The sequence below is a fragment of the Punica granatum genome, chromosome 1, assembly GCF_007655135.1.
Source record: "Punica granatum isolate Tunisia-2019 chromosome 1, ASM765513v2, whole genome shotgun sequence".
In the NCBI taxonomy this organism is placed as follows: domain Eukaryota; kingdom Viridiplantae; phylum Streptophyta; class Magnoliopsida; order Myrtales; family Lythraceae; genus Punica; species Punica granatum.
This window is the reverse complement of record NC_045127.1, coordinates 50,555,928-50,573,705: the sequence shown is the minus strand read 5'-3', so window position 1 is coordinate 50,573,705 and position 17,778 is coordinate 50,555,928. Positions and strand designations below refer to the sequence as shown.

The 17,778-nt window shown below is 37.2% G+C and overlaps 1 protein-coding gene and 1 long non-coding RNA gene across 2 annotated transcripts; one reads left to right on the top strand and one right to left on the bottom strand.

The window, feature by feature from the left end:
- Nucleotides 1–4,084: 4,084 nt before the first annotated feature.
- On the top strand, nucleotides 4,085–8,723 carry LOC116192683 (probable lysophospholipase BODYGUARD 3). The gene is made up of 4 exons (XM_031521296.1): nucleotides 4,085–4,981; nucleotides 5,076–5,404; nucleotides 6,064–6,263; nucleotides 8,153–8,723. Exons 1-4 carry the CDS (start codon nucleotides 4,387–4,389, stop codon nucleotides 8,493–8,495), a joined length of 1,467 nt encoding a protein of 488 aa, XP_031377156.1. The 5' UTR covers nucleotides 4,085–4,386; the 3' UTR covers nucleotides 8,496–8,723.
- A 4,734-nt stretch (nucleotides 8,724–13,457) lies between these two features.
- Nucleotides 13,458–14,862, bottom strand: LOC116198844. Its single transcript, XR_004155401.1, has 2 exons — nucleotides 14,361–14,862; nucleotides 13,458–13,928 (listed from the first exon to the last, which is right to left on the bottom strand). It is a non-coding gene; the product is annotated as an uncharacterized LOC116198844 (long non-coding RNA).
- Nucleotides 14,863–17,778: the final 2,916 nt, after the last annotated feature.

The window sequence follows — 17,778 nt, the reverse complement described above, 5'->3', positions numbered from 1 at the left end:
TTCAAAACCAACAATAAGTATATAACATTTTAATAATGCAATTTTTTATACTTTAAATATATATGTGTATAAAAATTAGTATGGAAAATTAGAGATTTATAATATATTTATTTTAAACTGGCTATTGTCATACCTCATATTGGATATTGGACATGGAGCTTGAGGACTGCATGAAATAATACGGAATACATATTTGAAATTTTGAAAACCTAGGAAAAATTGTTTTATTTGAAAATTGGATAATTCAAAATATGCTTATTATATAATCTTGAAAATTGTAAAAATTCAAAATATATTATGTAAATATTTTACCAGAAAGTACTTATGTAAAATTAAGAATTAAAAATTTATTAAATGATATATTGTGAAAAAAATGTAAAAGTCATAAATTTGAGGCTTGTTAATAATTCATGAATAATCTTCTTTACCATGAATTTTAAAAAAGATCAAAAACTGAAAATATTAGCATGTTATATATGATTAAAATTTTTTTATTGAAATTTAAATTATGTCTACATTTTCCTACATTTCGGTAGTATGCATTATAATTCAATCGAAAAATATTTCACATGCAACGCGTGTGTAGATCTACTAGTATATATAATAATAATAATAATAATAATAATAATAATAATAATAATAATATTCTTACTATAATAAGTTAATACAGATAATTATTTTATCGCATATGAAATATGTATTTATAATACAACTACGACAAATATTCAATTCAGGCATACTAATTTCATTTTGCTACTTTTTTAAGATAGATCTTTTCAAGTTTTTATATGCATGTATTATTTTTAATATGACTAAAAATTGATACAATTAGTGACCTGTGATAATTTGTATATATGTTTAATTGACTACTCTTAAAATAGTATTAGCTTTTATTAGTGTCGTTTATTATATTTGCAGTTCATTTTACTAAATATATAGATATAGATAGATTTACGAAACAGCAAAAAAGGGACACGTTTTGATTTCTAAGCTCATACTATGGTTTAGCAACCTCCGCCACTGTTTTAATTTCTCGAAAAAAAAAGGGATAAAGATTAAAAAATCGATCTTTGTCAGACCAAATTGATGGTGATCGAGTCTGGTTGGTCGGAATCCGACCGGAATGAGGTGAGAGGAGAGCTTATAGAGAGAGGGTGAAGTTGTAGAGAGTCCTTATACACCGAGCCTTGACTAAGTCGGTGCCGGGTTGAGAGTCCAGATGGATCCCTAATGGGCCTTTTCTCGGGCTGAGCCCTGTCTACTGGCCTTTAGTTCGTGAATTTGGGCTCAATCATCTCTGGGCTGGGCTTAATCCATTTCGAGCCCAATTTCTATTCTCAATCCTTGTACTGATCACAAATCCTAGGAACAAACAATCAAGTCCCATGATTGATTCTTCTCTTCGCCTGGGCTTGTGGCTCCATGGATGACTATTCAGACTTCTATCCATTTTGCACTTTTCTATATGCCCAAACGTCTGATAATTCTTTCAGAAATCATTTCTTTGTTAGTTGTTACTCTCGAAAGCATTTGATGAGCTTTGTATTTTCCGGCTCCGACCTCCTTGTCTACCGAAAGAGGGGACAAAAAAAATAAAAACATTTGAAGATACGACTCATCGCACAGGAACTATTATTGTATGATGATCGGTTCATTAGTATCTTCTCGTAGCAGATGCTGAATGTGTTTTACCCGGCTTAATGGTCCGCCAGACATACTCTTGCAGCGACATTTACATCTGCAGAGTCTGACTTGGGTGACTAACCCCTTAAAACAGTTGAAATGTTGCCATTGTACTCTGCATCTACTACCGACTTCCCCGAGCACCAGAATGTCCAAATGTTTTGTGAATATGTTCTCCTTAGTCCTTCGTTGATTCCTTAATTTCATACATAACCGAGAGTCTCGTGCCGCTTGTTACATTCTAATGGATGTTAGAAACCGTCCAATAAAGCTCCTCTGCAAGGTAAGGTCGGTCCATCTCCTAACGGAACTGATATGGACATCATTTGGACAGAGGTTTTGCCTCCTCCCTCTCCTGCTGTTACCAGTGGCAAACCTTCATAAATGCTTTGATATCGAATTTCTCTGTATATCAATTTGACATAGACTTCAACTAATTAAAATCCCCGTCCCCTGGCATACTATACTTTTGACGTGGTCGTCTCAAAAAAGGAAATTCTCTTTGGTGGGTTCACCTTCCTTATTATATCAATAATTAATCTCAACTAGATCTGCTGCACTAATTCTTATTCTCGACTCTCATAACTAAGAGGTGACTTAGAATTCACTCTGCGGTCCAGAGAGTCAGATCCACTTCAAAAGAAGCGAGCAGCATATTGAAAGAAGGAACTAGCCAGTCCGACTTGCTAAATAGGGGAGGGAACCGAGATTTGAATCGAGGGAGGCATGGTATTCGGGGTGACAAAGAACAAAATATAGATTCCGATTTAGGGTGCAAGTATAAATGCGCCGAGAGTTATGAAGAATAATCTGTATATTTCCCTATAACATTAAAATTTTAGGGAAAGTGACTGTTCTCCGTAGTTCACGTTGGTCATTCTCTCTTCTGAATGTGAAGTACGTGTGATATATTTAATCTCAGTGTTAATTAGCTACAACCATAATTATGGGCGGCTATTGTCCGAGGAGGGAGGTGGGGGATCGGCAGTTGGATTGTGATTGATCTTCAGTTACCGACCTTAGCCATATCACATGTACAGTTATTGCGTAGGGGGAAAATCTTGACATCAAGAAAAGAACGGTAGTGAAATCGACTAGTGGGATAATCGCCACCAAAGACATTACATCTGATCAATATAAGAACGGTAGTGAAATCGACTAGCGGGATAATCGCCACCAAAGACATTGCATTTGATCTTCCCATGTAAAGTCTTCCAAGACGCCTTTGCAAACAAATGTTGTGTGTAATAAATATGAGTGGAAGTTTGGATAGCGGTCCTGTTTGACAAAATATCACTATCATTTATGAGCTCAATCAACCTGGTTTAGCCGACTCCGAGCACTTTTTGTATATCTTTTCACATCCGGATTTTATCCTACTAATCTTTATAGCTAAAATAAACACCCTCTAAATTTGTGAGTCAGGTAAATACGTCCATATGCAAGTAGTGTTGCTTGCCCAATGAAGGATATTCTCCTCTATGAATTTAGGATAACTCGAACTTACGTAATTTCTGAGGGAGAGTCGTGGCACCGCAATGTCTTGGCTAATAACTCCGAGCAATATTTAACAAAAAAACCGACTACAACAATATTATGAGCTGTACATAAAGTGGATGAGAAAAAAATGTCACTGACTCGAATCAATTTCTGTCGGGCAAGCAAATGCCGCCAATGCTTGCTCTTAGTTTCCAGAAGGGGAAAAATAATAATATTATATTTATATAAGCATAATGGGATTAATAATGGGTGGATGTTTTAATTAATGATTTGCTCGATTATTTTTATTGGAGAGTTATTATTATTTTATAAATGTAGCTAGAGAGATAATCAAACTATTTGGGCAAGGAAGAAGAAATAGCATTTCTTCATCGCCTCGGCTTGGTGTTCAACCACCACCAACCCTTGAACCATTCCCCCCCTGCACGGAAACCTTTTTATCTCAAATTGGCAAACGCACGGGATAATTTATCATCCTGCCTCATCATTTGATCATGCAATTCTCAATACTAATAAAGCTTAATTGATTCTTAAAATATTGCTGCATGGTACTTCATTTAGTGGATGAATGCTGTCATGTGGACATTTTATATACCGTAACTTATGCTAAAGCACAACAAATATATCGACGACCTATATATTGAACTTTTCTCGTAGAGGGTGTAGATTAATTTATTTTAAAAAAAAGTTTTAAACCTCTATATATATTTTTTATAATGAGCATATTTGGATTTCGTCCGACTGATTTTACGATTTACGTGGACACAATGTAAGCTCACGAGATAGATCAATTCAGTTACAGTCCGTGTGGGTGGTTCAATAAAAAGTATATTCATGCTTGATTTTCAAGACAATTTGGAAATTCCCAATAATGACAACTTTTCGCCACCAGTCTCGCTGGATTTCGTTTATATCTATTTATATATATATATATAGAGAGAGAGAGAGAGAGAGGGAGAATCTGAAATCGTATGTCTGGAAATCGTATGTCTGAAGTTTTTTCTTTCTCTAAGACAAGGGGCATTTTTCTACACGCCTTCACCAAATGAGACATCTTCCCAAGCACGTATATCTCTGTTCTTATTTTCTCTCCAACTTTCGACATTAAGGGGGGCAGTGTCACGCATCTGCAGCCCATTTTTCTAATGGAAGCTTAGAAATCTAGAACAAGGCCTCATCAATTAGGCGGAGAGAGTCGGCTAGATGGCGGCAGCGGCATTGGCGCGGACCAGGTCTGCTCTTACTGCATTCTCAGTGATCATCAACGACGTCGTAAGCTTCCTTGTATTCTCCTTCCTCGACCTCCTGGACCTCATCCTGTGTTACGCCTACCGCATTGCCGATTATATGATCGAGTCCGAGTGGAAGCCATGCTACTGCACCTCCGCCCTAGAGGCCATCAACGGCAGCGGTGGCAATATCCTGGTCTCGGAAAGGGGCGAGCTGGCGAAGGTGGTCCGGCTAAGCTCGAGCCGGCTCCAGCTCGAGGATGTGTCTGACACGCTCTACTCCCGGCCCTCCCTAGTGGCAGACGTCTCCCAGTCCACCGTCAAGCGGCTCGCAAGTCGCAGCAGCAGCAGGAGCTACTCAGTGAGGCAACAAAAGAGGTTCGGAACGGCGAGGACTTCGGGCTCGGGTTTCAGGCTGAACTCCAACATTGTTGAGATGCTCAAGGATCGGATCGTGGGGATGAAGCCACATCCCATTCCGAGGTGGTCCGACTGCAACTGCAAATGTTGCACCTCGTGGACAGATTCTAGAAGTAAATCCCTCTTTGTCAGGTCAAAAGGCGCTAAAGGTAATATTGAAACGTCCCTGCAAAGTGCATGCTCACTAACATGTACCATATGATACGCGACAAATTGACAATTGACTCGATGCTGCGATCTCAGGTTACACGAAGGAAGATGTGCTCTTCATCCACGGGTTCATTTCTTCGTCCACATTCTGGTCAGAGACCGTGTATCCTAACCTGTCGGAGTCAGCCAAGTCGAGCCGACGGTTCTTCGCGGTGGATCTGCTCGGGTTCGGGAGGAGCCCGAGGCCAACGGACTCGCTGTACACCCTGAGGGAGCATGTGGAGATGATAGAGAAGTCAGTGGTGGAGGCCCACAAGGTCAAGTCCTTCCACATTGTGGCCCACTCCTTGGGCTGCATCCTGGCCGTTGCTTTGGCCGTCCGGCACCCACAGTCCGTTAAATCCCTCACTTTGCTCGCGCCGGTGAGTAACTCTTCCAATCACATCAGCAATTAATTGACCGAATTAACTAGGAGGGTAATCAAACCGATCAATCATTTGAATTTATTTGACTGTCATATATTATCAATATCGACATTCGAAAAAGAATTAGTCTCCACTGATAGAGTGATAATACTTTGCGATTTCATAAAAAAAAAAATGCATGAAAAATGTTGTCTTTCACTGCATGGTCTCAGTACAGTCTAGCTCAATCGTGTACCCAGTCCATCGAGCCCTTCTGATCTTTATCAAGATCAATTGTTTACTATCAACGAGAGATCAAAGAAGGTTCTTGTGCGTTGGGCTAAATCGGTGGGCCACGATGTTCAATGCATTCGTAAAGTCTGTCCTCACAGCTACTTTCTTTCTCGAATTCGGTGGATTCTCATAGAATTAAATCACCTATTTCTTATCAATGATATGCGAAATTCCGCACCCCTATGGTTTGCTCCTGCGTCACATCACTTTCAAGTCCCCCGCATTTTGTGACAACAGGGGCTGTATAGAATCAACCGAAAAATAATTATTCATGTAAATGGACCTCCCTTATATACTTAAATGAAAATTATTATTTACCTTTCAAATTTTCTACCTTTTTTATTAATAAAACAATTGAAAAACAAATATGTATATGGGGCCAGCCGTATTATCCAGTACCAGAAGGGGAGCAGGCAACGCAATACGTGATGAGGAAGGTGGCACCCCGGCGGGTGTGGCCGCTCATAGCGTTCGGCGCGTCGATTGCGAGCTGGTATGAGCACATCTCTCGAACTGTTTGCCTGCTCATCTGCAAGAACCACCGGCTTTGGGAATTCCTACACAAACTCCTCGGCATAAACAGGTACAACTCCCCCTCCTACTCAATATTGCCAATTTTGGAGGAATATATATCATAATATGATATGAAAATGATTAATTCAAAAGTAGTAGTTTTAATATAATTTGTGCTGAAAAGTATAACACGATGAAATAATTCAAAATCAGAAAGTCTTTATATATTTTGAGTTCACACGTACGTAGCTCTGTCGATTTCAGTTAATTATCAAAAAAATAAAAATAAAAAAGAACCTCAGTTCAATAAGACTAGATCTTTAATTATTACAATTATTCAGTCTGCTGAAGCACATATTGATTAGTCTAAAAGGTTGGTGTTGGTCTTAATTGGTCAAGCTCAACTCACCACCCGGACTTCTGATTAGATTATCTCTTTTTTTTTTCTTTTTTTTTTCGGAGAGTTTACTTTTCAAAACCATGCAAGATGCGTTCAACAAACTCTCATCTAATAATAAATTTAATAAAAATTAGCTGCATATATATGTTAATTTATCACTTCCTACATAATTCAGCCAAAATTTGAAGGGAACGTGACATCTTCCAAAAATTAATGGCACGGTGCTCACAAATACAAATACCCATTGACGTATGTGAAATTATATATCACACCATTAGAAGTTTTTGGAGAAAAATAATAATGTCTTAGTTAAATTTATATGAAGTATTTTTCTTTTTGATTGCTATATTAATTTTATTATATTCTAGAAATTTATACTATTTTCTTTACTATATATCAGAGGACGTGTTTTGGGAATATTACTAGCGATATAGTAAACTCATACGGTCACTCTAATTAAATAGCCATTTCTCTCGAAGTTTTATTATAGGTCTTCATCAACAATTCAAAGATGTACGGCTATGTATCTATCACTCGAATACTTTATGGTGGTATGATTGTCTTGATAGTGTGGTGGTATGATTAGTGTGAGAGATCAATTAAGGATTTGGAAGGATCCAATATAATGAGGAATATTACATCATATGGTTTTTTAATTATAAGAAGACGTTGCATCGTGATGATTCAATATCCTGGTGATGCAATACCATCACTTAAATAGCATCATCATTATCATCATCAAGATCTATTAAAACGAGCACCCTATACGAAACTAGACATATCCATGATAAATTTTTAATTTGTTATAATCAAATAAACCATTATTGAGGTTTGGTGCATGCCCATACCATATATTGAATTTACAGCAATATCATGAAATTGTAACGTCCCTATAATTGCATAAACTATCACATCACACTGTAATTGAATGAATAAGATTCCGATGTAAGAAATGAGATTCCAATGTAATGAATGAATAAGAGTCTCCCATTTATCATCAAGAATCAACCACTTCTTTCTATTAATTGTTTTCATTTATGTACTTACGTATTTGGTTAATACTCAACCTTTCCTAATCAAGCCAACCCTTAGTCACCAGTCATCAATAATTCTTGCTGAGACAAGAACTTAGGACGGAGCCGTTTCGTTGGACGAGGAAAAAATAATTTATGTAAACTTCTTCTTTTCTATATGCAATTTTTTTTTGAGTTACAAATGAGACTTACGAGTCAAAAAAGAAATAGGAGAATGAAAAATAAAAAGACACAAGACTCTTACCAGTGAAAACTAAATCCTTTGCTTCTTAGCTCCGAGTTGAGGTTATTATTGTCGCACGTAGTACCCTATTCTCTTAGGATATGCACATTTAAGTTGTACTTTGTGTCCCATGTTTCTTTATTTTTGTCTATTTTGACTTCTTTCGTCACCAATTCTCTCTTCGGTAATTATCACTGCCATGCATTAGATGGAGACCTTTTCCTACCTTACTCACATTTTTCATACATCATTAATGAAACCACATTTACATTTGATCAATCTATATTCTCTTGGTACATCAGCATCCCCATGTTCTTGCTCGAAGGGTTCTTCTGCCATACGCATAACGCGGCATGGCACACCCTCCACAACATCATCTGTGGCACTGCCGGGAAGATGGACGGCTATCTCAGTACTGTCAACAACAGCATGGAGTGTGATGTCAACATCTTTCATGGAGAGTATGATGAGCTGATCCCTGTAGAATGCAGCTACAACGTCCAACGGAAGATCCGCAGGGCCAGGGTTAGGGTTATCGAGAAAGAAGACCACATCACCATTGTTGTTGGGAGGGAGAAGGCTTTTGTTAAGGAGCTTGAAGACATTTGGAAGAAATCACCATCGATTGGTCATCAAGAGTCCTGATTAATTTGTTGTAGTTTCCCGAAGTAGGCCTCCTAATTATTAGTTAAGAATATATGAAAAGTTGGATAAGAAAATGGTTAATGCTCTATTATTGGCAAACTCCATCTTCTCCGCCTTTGGATGTAATTTTCCTTGCTATAAAGTCGGGAATCATATAAGAGTTCGATAATTCCCGTGTAATTGCAATGTTGGCTACATAAAATTATAAGATGTTCCATTGAGCCTGCACTTTCCTTTGTAGAATTTTGGTTCTCTCAAAACCGAAATTAACAATCTATTGCGCATTGAACGTACCGCATGATAATTTTCTACAAATTTTTCCAGACTGTGCTGGTCACATTTTATTAAAGTATGGTTAGGTCCATCTAACCTAATCAATAACCCTCGAAATGGTGCAGCGGTTGCCTTTTACAACTACCTTGAATTAATGTTCTTTGATTATGCTTAATGTTTGTTCCTATGGATGGAAAAATGTATAGAACAGTGCGAAGCTTCCTTCTCTAATGGACGGACATACGATTATTAATTGTATACCTTTTAATTTTCTCGTTCAAATCAAAACACAAATTGATTCATCGGGCTATATAGGTTCATGTAAATACTGTACGAGCTGCGAATATGACTTCTCAGACTATCCCTTTGTAGTGATATAGAAGGAACCTTTCTCAGTGCATTGGCCAACGAATTAAAACCTTCCTTGATGAGTATTATAGGAGTTTTTGGTGTTACATCCGAATATAATTTTAATCGTTATTATGGATATTTAAAGTATAGCTTTTAGGTATCATTTTCATTATTCAAAACATGTCTAATGAAATGGAATGGACTTCCATAACTCCCGTAAGTACAGACGAGTGGTCACTTATGTATCGAAACAATGGTCGTCATTCATCTCATTCCTGATATTAATTAATGCCCACTTTCAAGAAATGAATGAAATGCTAACGTGACAACTTGTTTTGGGAGAGTTTTGCAGTAAACAATAATTTAGGAGCATAAACGAATAAAATATAAGTGAATATTTTTTTAAAAAAAAGGGCCCCTGCAGCAGCAGCAGCAGCAGCAGCACTCGATCTCCATCACCATCTTCATCATCTTCTGCTTCTTCCTCGTCCTTCTGCTATCTCCCTGTGTCTCTTCCTGGGGGGACAGATAACACACGCAGACATAAACACACCCTTCCCTTCTCTTCCTTCTCACCTACCAACTCCTTTCTGCCCTTTCATCCTCGGTCTCCTCCCATCACGCCATCTTCACCTCCATCTCCTTCACTTGCCTTTCTCCATCATCTTCATCATGACCATCACCTGCAAAGCCGACCCCTCTACCCGTCACCATCTTCACACCTTCTCCGTTCTTCATGCCATCTTCAGACCCCTCACTCTCCGCCATACACTTATCACCAAAAACCCCATTGTTGAGAAGTAAAATGGGATAAATCCCACATCGGAAAAGAAAAGGAAAATTCATGGGTTAATATATGACTTAGGTACCACCACTTATCAGCTTGAGCTTTTAAGTGGATATGGGCCTGAGCCCGTATAAGCCCAATGGAAATTTAATATGGTATCAGAGCGAGTTATGCTTCCGCATGCCTACGCGTATATGCGCATGGACTCACACCACGCCAGGCCCAGTATGTCCGAGTGCAGCCAAGAGTGCGCCTCGTGTTAGTGTCCCCCCTCGCCCGAGCAAGGAAGATGAACCCGGCTCGAGGTCAATTGTTGAGGACGGGTATTTAAGGGCGACTGACAACGTGTAGGCAGAAATAAACCACACATTGCACGTGAGGGCGAGTGTTGAGGAGTAAAATGGGATAAATCCCACATCGGAAAAAAAAAAGGAAAATCCATGGGTTAATATATGGTTTAGGTACCACCACTTATCAGCTTGAACTTTTAAGTGGATATAGGCCTGAGTCCGTATATTTCCAATGGAAATTTAATACTCATCATCTTTACTTCCTCTCCTCTCTTCCCCTCAGCTCCATCACCGACTCCATTCTCTTCCCTCCTCCCTCCATCACCGTCTCCGCATGCTGATGGGAATATGACTGCTCAGACTATCCCTTTGTGAATATGACTTCTCAGACTATCCCTTTGTAGTGATATAGCATGAACCTTTCTCAGTACATTGGCCAAAGTATTAAAACCTTCCTTGATGAGTATTATAGGATTTTCGTGTTACATCCAATATAATTTTAATCGTCATCATGGATATTTAAATTATTGTTTTTAGGTATCATTGGCATTATCTGAAACATGTCTAATGAAATTGAATGGACTTCCACAACCCCCGTAAGCACAAGCGAGTGGTCACTTATGTATTGAAAATGTGGTCATCATCCATCTCAATCCTGATATTAATTAATGCCCACCAACATTTTCATACGACCGATTAATTAGGATGCTGATGTTTCCTTTCAAGTTGAGATGTTGAAATCATATCATTTTTCAAATTAAGAGAGTTGTATTTACAAAAATAAAATAAAATTAAGAGAGTTGTTCTATTTCATTGTACTAAGCTTATGTGCCTCTCTTATTACCGAAAAAATTAAGAGAGTTGTCATTTTGTTATAATGGAGAAATTCTTCAGCCATCATTCCTTATAGCGTAACCTTAAGAATTTTTTTTATTACAAAAAAGGTTCATAAGTTTGGTACAATGAAATTAAAAACCTAATAAAGATTGGTAATCCCACAATGAGAATTGAATCTGAGACCTTTAGGTTACCAAAGGAAAATGTGTGCTACTGCATTACACACATTTCGCTAAAGAAAAACTAATTACCAACGTGGGTTGGTTCAAGTGGTTCGGTGCCTGTTCTCCTCAAGCAAGATCTCAATTTCGAGTCTTGTGAATGAAGAAAATTCACGCTATGAGAGTTTTACTCTTTAATGGGACGACCCGGCTCGATTGGATTAGTCGAGACCCAATTTGGTGAGGTTCATGCAAAAAAAATTTAATCACAACATATATAGACAAATTCTACGTACCTTACCTTAGAATCTCCCATGATCGGCCCTCTTATTCGCGTCTTTACATTTCAAACATTATATGTCTTCTCTTATTCGATATATGCAAAACGCGAGACCAATAATAATCTAGATTATTACCATAATTAACAAATTAAATTAATCAAAGGTGCGTATGGGAATTCTGGAATGACAGTGATATTTATTCCCCTCACATGAAGTTGACAAGAACATTTCTTAGAAAATAATCGTTTCCCCTTCGCCTGCAAATCAGATTCGACTGAAATGTCATCTTATATGATAAATATATTATCGCATCCATGAGCTACGGATAAGTAAGAATCTTGATCTAATATAATAAAACTACGCATTTCATGGTAAACTATTAGTGAATCATACATTTCTTCATCGAGAAGAGATTCTTTTTCCTCGAAATATAAGATGCAGAACCCCTCGAATTAATGGTTTCGTGGACATGGCTGAACCAGGTCGCGTGGTGTTTGTGATAGTACATGCTTGGCCCTTTCGCAGTCCCTGGCCATGATCATCCCTAACAGCTAAGGACAAGGACATGGGTTGCGTCCTACAACGATGATCCCTCACAGTTCGTCCATGGAATATGCGCCCAGACTATTTAGGGGCGTTTGATTTTAGAGTGTGATTTTAAAATTATGATTTTGATTTTAACTCTACCTATAACAAAATAAATTATCTCATCAAAATCAAAATTGTGGGTCCCACCCCTAAATATTTATGCCGGGTTGTTTCAGTAAGGAGGGCAGCTACCAGTCAAATTGCTTTGACCGGTCAAGGGAGTGTGGGGCCCGCAGTATTGAAAAATACCCCATTCAAATCAAAATCAAAATTAAGTTAAAATCAATCTAACAAATCAAACGGGCCCTTAAAGTCGCCCTGATCTAAACCGATGTAAAAGTATGTATTGTGGGGCCATATTTATATTAGTGCACTGTATATAGTGTTGGGGAAATGGGCGGAGACGATCGATCCGAAAGCGATATGGGGTTAACACGATAGGATTCGAGGCGCGAATGACGCTTGCCAAAGAGAACTATTTGCTCCCACACAAAGTTGCTAGAGGGTTAAAGCAAAGGTCATCCCAGGATACAACAAAGCTTTATGAATTCCTTCAACTAGCAAAATCGAGGAATTCCCTAACTCTCACTCTGATTTCTGAAATTTTCTTAATGATCATTTGAGCACTACAGCGTCTCTATTTATATGCACTCAATGGACACTATCGAAGAGTCAGAACCATTCGTATTGAACGTAACTCTTAGATGGAACATCACCCATGGATAAATTATTAATGATCTTACATGAACACTTAGTTAATGTAGACACTTCCATATACATTACTTGTCTTGCACTCAAATGTATCCATTGAATGAATGAACATTCACTTCGTAACCCGAATTCGTCCAAGTACTCATGAATTACACTAAATGACCCATTAATAAAATTCAATAAATTTACAATCTATAATTTCCAACTTATGGTGCATTGCTTTTCGTTTAAAAGGTCCAATATGACAATCGGTCAATAGTATTAGGCTCATAGCCACTGGAAACGCTCATAGCCACGATCGATAGCTGGAATTAAAGGATAAGACGTCCGCTACAATTAATCAACTGATGGAAGTGGGCCTTACCACAAGGACAGATGGAAGATTGCGTGCACGGAGACCGAAATGGTCGTTCGTTCTCTCAGACATTGAAGATTAGCTCGTACACCTTATGTCAGATGAAATGGGGACTGATGTACAATCTCCTGATTCACATAATAAATAATAAGCTAGCACTTGGAGATTGATGGACATTACCACAACTACTTCGGCGGCTACGGTGCAAGTGAGGAATTGCTGCTGTCGGCAGGAAGGGTATGTGCAATGATCCGTAGGACAAGAGTCACTGAGATCTTTGTCAGACAGAACTGATCATATATTATATGTGTAAGACAGAGCCATCTCATTCAAGGGCGTATAAATCTTGGGTTCCTTTGCTTTAGCATTGCCAAATTGGTTGGGTCCCTGTTGCACTGTTTTATGTGGTACATAAAGTTATCTAACAAATACGATATGAATCGGGACCAACCTAGAGATTTCATGCCAGAGGCACGCTAATACATCTATCTAAGAGAAAAAATATTGAGATTATCAAGCGGAACGAACTAATTTTATGAAAATTATTGAACCCCAATTTGTGTACAGAGTAATTTCTGTCTTTTCCAGCTCCAAAGGGGCAATTGGCACCTTGCCTAGAGATCCCGTTCTCGAGAAGGTTTTCCACTTCGCTAACAATAATAATATCAATCAATAATTATTAGCATTCAACGTGTGAATATATCTTTATCTTAAGGATTAAATGCACTTTACCTTCCAACTTATGAGGTGAAATTATGTTTGCTCCCCTGCCTATGAATTTTGGCAGAGTGCCCCTCACCTAATCCAAAAATAAGCGATGTGACTCCCGGATCAAATTCCGGTCAAAATACTGGCCAAAACAAGTCACATGCTGATTAATTTGAAGAGGGTAAAATTGTCACAGGAAATAATTAATCAAAAATTGGATTTTTGCAAAATTAGGCACCTATGATTGTTCGTCATCCCCTATTGTCTACAGCTCTGCCCCAACCACCAACACCACTATGAAGACTCCGTGACTGCCCGACAACCAATTTAAACTTCAATTCACCAATGTAAGAACGTAGTCCCGATGCCCATCATTGGGGAATTGATAAGCAAAATCAACACCAACCCAACCAAGCAGGACAATTATAACCACAATTCGATATTGAATTGTGTAACAATTGCATCAAATTGCAGAACGAAGAGGGAAAAGGGGACAAATTCAACAGAGAAATGGGGCACCCACCTGAACCAGAGTCTGGTGGCGCAGGGAAATGGTCCTCGTGGGTACTTGGGGAGATGGGCTTGTAGGGTTGGTCAGTGTATATTGGAGTCCGGTCGAGGCCAATCGCTGGTGATGGAGTCGCGAGGGCAAGAGTTTGGTCTCTGCGTCGTAATCTAGTCGCACAGGGAAAATCACCGCAGCTGGTAGGCGAAATAGGGTCGTGGGGATTGGCTTGAACCGGAGGTCAGGGAGATAGGGTCGCCTAGAAGATGGATACGTTCCACTGTTCTCTTATGTTCCTTTTGTTTTGTTTTACCTTTTTTTTTTGCAAGTAATTAAGAAATATAGGGACAATTTTATCCTTTTTAATTTAATTTAAGTGAGTGGCATGAATCCTCTTTTAGATGGAATTTAATCGAGGTGGCATGTTGCTTACTTCCGGTAAGATTGGGAGGCACTTTGCGAAAATTTAAAGGTCAGGGGTATACCTTAACTCACCTTTAGGTCGGGGGTTAAGTGCATTTAACTCTTATCTTAATATACTAAAATTCTTGCATATCTTCATGTTAATGTAAAGTGTTACACGTTGCCATTTCCTTTTCCACCCTTAATTTTGGCCTTCTCTTTCTAATTTTGTGATTTCTTCTACAAAATTTGATCGTATTTTGTTTTTGTCCCTTCCTTTTTCCAGTTACAAAGAAGAAGAAAATTAAAAAGTCAAATAAAGAAATACGAAAAGTTCCATTAGAAAAATCAAATCAATAACTTCTTGATTTCAAGCGAAAAACATGTTTGCATCTGCTTTTTCTTTTGTGTCCCTTCTTTTGATTTTTTATCTTACATCCTCTAAAAAATTTCAAAATTATCATGCCTTGACTATTTATATAATTTACTAAAGCATTTTTGGTTTTCTCTTTTCTAATTTTGTATAATTTCTTTCACCAACTTTATTTTTTTCTTTTTTAAATAAAAATTATAGAGAAGGCACGTGATGTGACATTAAACAAAATTTTGTGCCCCTAACATCAAGCGAGCTTCCAACCTAGTATTATATTATATTATACTATAATTCAAAACTCGTCCATAGGATTCCTACGGTGAGTATGGTGGGTTTCTACACTCCCAAGGGACCCACCTTAATTAAAAACAATTCTTCATTTTAATTTAATTGATCATATATATCTTTTTCTCGGTGTAGAACACATGGTATTTGGAAGTCCAACGAGTTCAATTAATCTAGGTTTGAGGAAAGTCGACAAACTAAGGGATAATTTCACTCTCTCGTTCGTGGATTTTCTCTAATCACAATATACGCATTCGAGACTTTACTTAAGGAAAATATCTATCGAATCATCTAAAACCATCCACATCGATGAAAGGTTTATTCCAATTTATCAAAGTTTTTTAGTAGATAGTTTATCACAAATTATAAATAGTCTCTTTTTATATGGGTCACTTGAAATGCCCTTATTTTCCTAGGAAAAGCAAGGTTACGGTAGCATGTTGACTAAAACTAATTCTTGCTTGGACGTTGCCGAGGTTGTTCCATGAGATCATTTTAATGAATTTATAAACTCTACTGCATGTAAAATTCGTCCATTTAGAATTAACGAGCCAAGTAAAGATATTGCTTCATGATATTTTTAGTTTAAAATATAGAAAACTCAAACTTAAAATTAGCGACACATGTTAGCTTTTATATCATATGAAATATTAATCAATATAATCTTTCAAAAAATCCGAATCATTTCCTATCAATCGATACTTTATAATTTTTACACATATTTACTTTTATCATTAATTTCGATTATATTTTATATTAATTATTATACAAACTACTATCATAAATTAAAAATTGATGATAATTTTTTCCAACCCGCTGTACTGCGCGGCGTTGCATCTTAGTATTGATTTATTTATAAAACATATAAACTTGGTCCATGTGAAGGAAGGAGAGTATAGTGGATTTTTCCACTCTCATCCCCATCCTTCTTTTTTAAAAAAATTAATTTTAAATTTTTAAGTGTAATAGTTTTTTGGTGTCTGCCATCTACCATTCGAAAGTCAAACGGATCCGATTAATCTAAATTTGAGCGATATTGGTCTACAATCGTGAATTTTCTTCTATCATAAAACTCGCAATTGAGACATTAACAAAAGAGAATAAGCATCAAATTATTTAAAAACTAACATGCTCCATATGAAGGGGGTGGCAAATAGGATGGATTTTCCTACTCTCACCCATCCTCCCTTCTTTTTTTCAAATTTTATTAATTTAAATTTTTTATTTAATTTAAGTATACTATTTTTCCCTGTTTATACCACCTGCCATCCAAAAGTTGAACGGGTCTGATTATTCTAAATTCGAGTTATATTGACCTATTATTGTGGATTTTCTTTAATCACAAGACTCGCACCTTACATTCCTTAAGGGAAACAAGTACCAAAATCATTGAAAAACTAACCCATGTTGTAAAATGTCTATTTCAATTAATTTATTGCCAATTTAAGTCCTATTTTATTCACAGTATCACAAATGTGTTTTATTCTTTCTTAAAAAAAATATTATTTTTAACTTTCTAATTTAATTTTACTTTTTTTCCATGCACAACGCCTACCATTTGAAAGTTGAATGGGTCCGATTAATCCAAATTCAAGCGATATCGACCTATAATTGTGATTTCCATCGATCAAAGACTTGCACGTGAGACATTATTGATTAAAAGGAATAAGTACCGTATCACTTAAAAATTAACTGACATTGAATAAAACCTATTTCAATTAATTTATCATCAATTGAAGTCTTTTTTTTTATTCGTAGCGTCACAAACGTCTTTATCTTTTTAGTGAAATGTAAGGTTACGTCAACCCGCTAATCATCGAAACTAATTTTCACTTGGGCATTGACTTGATTGTGATCACTAGATACTTTTAACGAATTTTGAATCCGAACGGCAAGTAAAATTCATTCACTTGAAGTTAGTGGGCAACTTCAAAATTATGTATTATATTGCAATCATGGTTATCTAATTAGATACTTTGAAAAATTTAGATAACTTATTATCAGTAGAGAGTTCATTATTTTTGCACATAAATTTAGTTCTATCATTAGGTTCGGTCATACTTTATATTAATTGGTTATTAATAAATTATTATGATAAATAAAAAAATTAATGAAAAATGTTTTCGTCCGCGGCATCGCGTGGGTTTGATTGTACCCTGGTATGGATACTGATCACTGTACATGTAGATTGCTAAAAGTTGGGCCTCCAGAAGAAAGCAGCTCAGAGAATAGTGACGGGCCGGCCACGGCGTAGTGAGGTCAAGGCCGGGCTACCCTTTTCATATATGCGTAATTGAAGCCCGGCCTTGAAATACAATCCATAGCGAAAGGGACTCCTTGCTCGACCCTGCCCTGCCCCTTTTTTAATTAATCACA

Coding starts and splice junctions, on each gene's coding strand:
- LOC116192683 (XM_031521296.1), top strand. CDS start 4,387: ATGGCGGCAGCGGCATTGGCGCGGACCAGGTCTGCTCTTACTGCATTC. Junction 5,405..6,063: donor CCCTCACTTTGCTCGCGCCG/GTGAGTAACTCT, acceptor ATATGGGGCCAG/CCGTATTATCCAGTACCAGA. Junction 6,264..8,152: donor AAACTCCTCGGCATAAACAG/GTACAACTCCCC, acceptor TTGGTACATCAG/CATCCCCATGTTCTTGCTCG.